Here is a 5,702-nt window from a genome sequence, read left to right as displayed (position 1 = left end):
AGCGCAGATGCAACCAAGCCTTTCTGCATTAGGAGAGATTTCCCTGATAAATCCTGAATATCCAGCCTTGTCCATCTGACACATGGCCACAAACTGAGGGCAGTGGGGCAGGGAAGGCTCCTCCAGAGCCCCCACACACAGCCCTGGCTGTTCCTGGCACACTCAGCTAGCACAACTGGAGCTCAGGCAGGGACGTGGGGGAAGGTTTTCCCTGAGCAGGAACAAGGGTGGGTGAGTCCCAGCGAGGCAGGCTACAGGGGATGGTCCAGGACTGGCTTGGAGCAGCCTCTCCTGACTTGTCACTGTCCTTTCTCCATGAACAGGTCCCTACGTGCAGCCCCAGGAAATGTCCAACAGCAGCTCCATCAGCCACTTCCTCCTGCTGGCATTGGCAGACACGCGGCAGCTGCAGCTCCTGCACTTCTGCCTCTTGCTGGGCATCTCCCTGGCTGCCCTCCTGGCCAACGGCCTCATCATCAGCGCCGTAGCCTGCGGCCACCACCTGCACACGCCCATGTTCTTCTTCCTGCTCAACCTGGCCCTCAGCGACCTGGGCTCCATCTGCACCACTGTCCCCAAAGCCATGCACAATTCCCTCTGGAACACCAGGAACATCTCCTACACAGGATGTGCTGCACAGGTTTTTCTGATTATCTTCTTCCCTGGAGCAGAGTTTTGCCTCCTGACCATCATGTGCTACGACCGCTACGTGTCCATCTGCAAACCCCTGCACTACGGGACCCTCCTGGGCAGCAGAGCTTGTGCCCACATGGCAGCAGCTGCCTGGGCCAGTGCCTTTCTCAATGCTCTCATGCACACAGCCAATACATTTTCCCTGCCCCTGTGCCATGGCAATGCCCTGGGCCAGTTCTTCTGTGAAATCCCCCCCATCCTCAAGCTCTCCTGCTCAAATTCCTACCTCAGGGAACTTGGGCTTATTGTGTTCTCCCTCTGTTTAGCATTTGGTTGTTTTGTGTTCATTGTTTTCTCCTATGTGCAGATCTTCAGGGCTGTGCTGAGGATCCCCTCTGAGCAGGGACGGCACAAAGCCTTTTCCACCTGCCTCCCTCACCTGGCTGTGGTCTCTCTGTTTATCAGCACTGCCTCATTTACCTACCTGAAGCCCCCCTCCATCTCCTCCCCATCCCTGGATCTGTCAGTGTCAGTCCTGTACTCGATGGTGCCTCCAGCCCTGAACCCCCTCATCTACAGCCTGAGGAACCAGGAGCTCAAGGCTGCCCTGAGGAAAATGATGACTGTATCTTTTCAGAAACATTAAACTTTTCTGTTCCAGAACCTTGTGAATGTAACTTTTTTAAATCTTGGCCTTTTTTTCCTATTTGTCCATTTTGTCACTGGGACCTTTTCTTATTATTTTTCTGGTGTTATAATGTTTTGTATAAGATACTGCAGTACTACTCTGAGCATTTCTACATGAACTTCTACTGCTCTTTTGTAACACAAAGGCTTTTAGGTGGCTTGTTCCCTCAGCATTTAAATAAAAACAAGTGGCTGTCCTGACCTGTGTGTCTAAGGCATTTCCACAGCCCTTCTCTGCCTCTGCAGGGGCAGTGCCTGTGAGCAGAGGTGGAGGGAAGAGTCTCCCAGCACAGCAGCACAGCCAGGGACAATGGCCCTGCCTCTTCCCACATCTGCTCCTCCCAGCTCCACACTCCCCTTCCCAGCCCTGCTGTGGGGGCAAGGCCGGAGTGCTCTGGCAGCTTGGTCACTGTCCTGCTGCGTGTCCGTGCTGTGCCCTCAGGCAGGGACAGGCCATGGGCACTGCTGGGACACAGCTGGGCTCCAGCACAGCAGCTCCACCAGCAAAGGGCATCTCCTGAGCGCAGGGCAGGGAGGCTTTGCTCCCCTCCAGAGTCACTCTCAGGACTCTCAAAGAGGCTCCTTGTGTTCCTTGTTCTCCCAGGGCTCAGTGGGATGAGATCAGGGTCTCACTGGGGCCTCCAGGGGACTCAGGTCTGGATGAGGTTTTGCTTGTGGGTGGCCAGTGCCCATCAGATGGGGAATGGTCTGTGCTGAACCTTCCTGGGGCTCTGCAGCTTGTGCCAGGGCTGATGGCAGGGGAAGGTTTGTCTGGAAGGCCTTGGGAGCTGCCAGAAGAACCTGTAGGGTTCCTGAAGGGACAGTGTGTGCCAGGGACCAGCAGGGAGTGGAGCTCACTGGGTACAGGCCTGGCCAGGCTGGGGTCACCCCAAGATCAAGGACTGAATGTCTGCTGTGAGCCAGGAGAGCTCTGCAGCCCAGGTACACAGCAGGCCCAGGGAAAGGAGTCTGGGCACTGCCTGCTCTGAGCCTCAGGGAACTCCCCCAGGAGGATCCAGGGCAGCCCCAAGCCCCTCTGGCAGCCCTGGCACAAGGCAGACACCTCTGAGCCCCCTCCATGCCCCGCAGAGCCTGTGTGGGAGGGGGTCAGTGCAGGGGGCACCATCAGCTGCCTCTGTGTGCCAGGCTGAGCAGCAGAGCCCAGCAGAGGCAGCCCAGGGCCCCGGGCAGCACAGCCCCTGTGCTCTGCAGAGCAGCAGCCCCAGCTCGGGGCTCTGGGCAGCAGGGCAGGGGCTGCAGCAATGGCTGCTGGGGCCAGCACAGACGTGTTCCCCTGGGAAAGGCTCTGGGGGCAGCTGGCATGGGCCAGGAGCAGAGCAGGAGCCCGTGGGTGTGCAGAGGAGCCCTGGCAAGAGGCTGCCCTGTCCCTGGGCCAGCAGGAGCTGCCTGAGGAGCCCCGGGGCCAACTCTGCTGCTGGGCTGGGCAGCCGGGCTGGGCCTGGGGCTGCAGGAGCTGCCCGAGCTGAGCATCTGCTGAGCATTGCAGACCCAGAGTGGCTGTCCCTGACCTCCAGTGCCTGCAGTTCCTGCTGCAGGGCCAGACAGGGCTAGGCTGGGGAAGGGAGAGGAAAACAGTGGGCCCTGCAGTGTCAGAATGATCTCCATGGTTCCATGAGGCCCAAAGTGTCACTCTGCTCCCCTTGGTCACAGGAGGCCTGCAGTGTCACAAGGCACCTTTGGTTCTGTGGGCCTGCAGTGTCTGTTTTGCTGGTGGGCAGGGTCAGAACCAAAGACACAGACACCAAGTTCAGGAATTGTGTGATTTATTGTAATGCAAACTGCAAAGAATCACAAAAGGAGCAGCTCAGCAATGCACCCAATCATCACCACCAAAGATTGCCTGCAGTGATTAAGAAAGATCCAGCACCAGTTCCCCTCACACTTCACCATCCCCCAGATCCACACAGCAGCTGGGGGAAGCTGTCACAGCCAAGGGCTGCAGAGCCACTCCTGGACACTGGGAATTCCTGCAGGTGCCTCCAGCCACAGCTGAGGCTCCAACCTCGCTGTGAGAGGGCCCAGCTCTGACAGTGCTGAATGAACAAACTGACAGCACTTCTAGTGCAGGAACATCTGGTTTCATCCTCCTCTTGGGTCCCTCCCAAAGTTTGGCCAGGGCTCAAGGAGGAACCAAGGGAGGTGACTTTGATCCTTCAGCCCCAAACAAGGCCAGATGTCAGATTTCATGGCCCTGTCTGGCTTCTAAATACAGAAAGGTCAATACATGTTTCACTAATGAGTGGCTACATCTATCACAGTGCTAATGACCATGCATATTTTATTGATGAGCAAATACAAAGATAACCTTTGGTTAGAAGGTTCATCCAGAGGCCACCTTTGGCTCAGGGCCTGCTGTTCAGGCCTCACTCAGGGCTGTTGTCCAGGCCTTGGCACTTCAGGGACGTGGTTTAGTGCTGGGCTTGGCACTGCTGTGTGACCAGCTCGACTGGGTGAGCTCAGAGGTCTTTTCCAACAGAAAGGATGCTGTGATTCCATTATTATATCCACTGCATTCAGCTAGGTCTATTTGAGCAGCATTACTTTGCTCCAAAAGTTCCCTCTTGCTCAGCTCTTGTGGCCTATGGCTGCAGCTCCTTCAGCTCCTGGTGCTAAGCTGCTCATGCTGAACGAGGCGACTCAGAGAGATGAATACAGTCCATGCAATTCCTTCTGGGACAGAGAGAGGAGAGGGTGTGGAAACAGGAGCATTGTTGGCTGTGGCCTCCTCTTTGCCCTTCATGCCTTTCAGTGCTTTGAACCAGCCAGGAGCTTTCTCCAAGAGTGCAATGGAGCAGCTGTTCCTGCTCTCATGTCTTGACTCACTCCAGTCTCTGACCTTGCCTGGTTTTGTCCCTCTTGCTGTGCCCTCTGTTCCCCCAGGGCTCAGTGGCTGCTGCCCAGGACTGTGGGACTGGCACAGATCCAGTGGTCGAGACCCTCCTTGCTGTGGCCTTGGAGCTGCCTGGGCACAGCAGCCTTTTCATCTGGAAGCTCCCCATGGACAGGGAGTCCCCAGCTCTGTTACTTGCACAATCTCCAGGAGCCCAGGGCTGCCATCTCAAGTCCCTGCTGGCACTGGGGGCTCCCAGGTGCCTCAGGCTGCTGTGACACCGCTGCACATGGGAGGGAAGAGTGGCAGGGACTGTGCTGAAAGTCAGCTCCATGTGCTGCTGCTGCTGCTGCTGCTGTGGGGTCATTTGTCCAGCCCTGGCCCAGAGTCAGGGATCAGATCCAGGCCCTGCTGCTGCTCCCTCGGGATCAGCCCCAGTTTGGGTGTTGCTGTCAGGGCCAGCAGGAGCGGTGGCTGGAGCAGCAGGTGCTGACAGTGCCCCAAGCCCCGGGGCTGGAGGGGTCCCTGGGCTGGGAGGGAGCTGCCCCTTGTTCTCCCTCTGCCCCAAGCAAAGCTGGGCCGGGCACAAGTGGGGCAGCACAGCCACCAGGGAGCCTGCGAGTCTCTGCCAGCCCTGGCTGGTCAGAGTTTGGGCCTTGGAGCCTCAGGTGGCCAAAGGCAGCTGCTCCGGGTCCCTCTGTGTGCCCCCATGTTCAGCAGTGCTGCTCTGTCAGTCTGTGCCCAGCAGTGGGGAAAAGCCTCAGCCCTGCAGGGCCAGGAGCTGCCGGGCTCTGCCTGAGCAGCTCAGCCAGCAGGAATGGAGCTGCTCCACATGGGAACCAGGAGCAAAGGGCTGCAGCACCTCCTGCTGGGGCAGAGCCCGAATTCTGAGAGGGAATAACAGAGTTATTCATGTGCATTGCTGCATCAGCACTGCAGGTGCTGTGCCTACAAACACAGAGTTCAAAATGTGCAAAAGAATTCTGCAGCTCTTGACTGGATCTGGATGTCAGCAGTGCTGAACTCCAGCTTAGTCCAAAGGAAACACTTCACACCTCTGCTCATATCTGCTAGCTTTTTTTCTTCAGGGTATCCAGAGAAAAGTAAACAGAGGAGGAGCCTACATTTTCATTGTTTATCAGAAATGTTACTCTTTTTGCTGTACATTCCTTTTTAGGGTGATTTTTCTGTTAAAAAAAAGGAAAAAAGAAAAAAATATGAAATATAAAAACAAAAAACAAACGTGTAGTGAAAATCTTCTCTAACTTTGGATTAAGAGGTAACTGGTATTTTTAAAAAGAGAACTCAGTTACTTTGGCATGGATCTATCTTACTGACATCAACATCACTTTTTTAAAAGATTCTGGGTTTTGTTTGCAATATTAAGTTATTTTAAATTGTGGTTAAATCAATAAGAAATTGAAAGATGGATTGTGTATGACTGTGTCTTGAGTGTAAAAATATTGCAGTTTGGAATTTGGATTTAAAGTGTTGGAAATGAAAGTTATAAATCCCAATGGATTGTGTGACA

At 55.1% G+C, this 5,702-nt stretch overlaps 1 protein-coding gene across 1 annotated transcript; it reads left to right on the top strand.

Moving 5' to 3' along the window:
- The first annotated feature begins 346 nt into the window (after positions 1-346).
- Positions 347-1,320, top strand: LOC135305812 (olfactory receptor 14J1-like). Its single transcript, XM_064429462.1, has one exon. The coding sequence runs from the start codon at positions 347-349 to the stop codon at positions 1,277-1,279; it is 933 nt and encodes a 310-aa protein (XP_064285532.1). The 3' UTR covers positions 1,280-1,320.
- Positions 1,321-5,702: the final 4,382 nt, after the last annotated feature.

This window comes from Passer domesticus, chromosome 8 (genome assembly GCF_036417665.1).
Source record: "Passer domesticus isolate bPasDom1 chromosome 8, bPasDom1.hap1, whole genome shotgun sequence".
In the NCBI taxonomy this organism is placed as follows: Eukaryota; Metazoa; Chordata; class Aves; order Passeriformes; family Passeridae; genus Passer; species Passer domesticus.
Note: the sequence above shows the minus strand (reverse complement) of the source record. Positions and strands in the feature narration are given on the sequence as shown.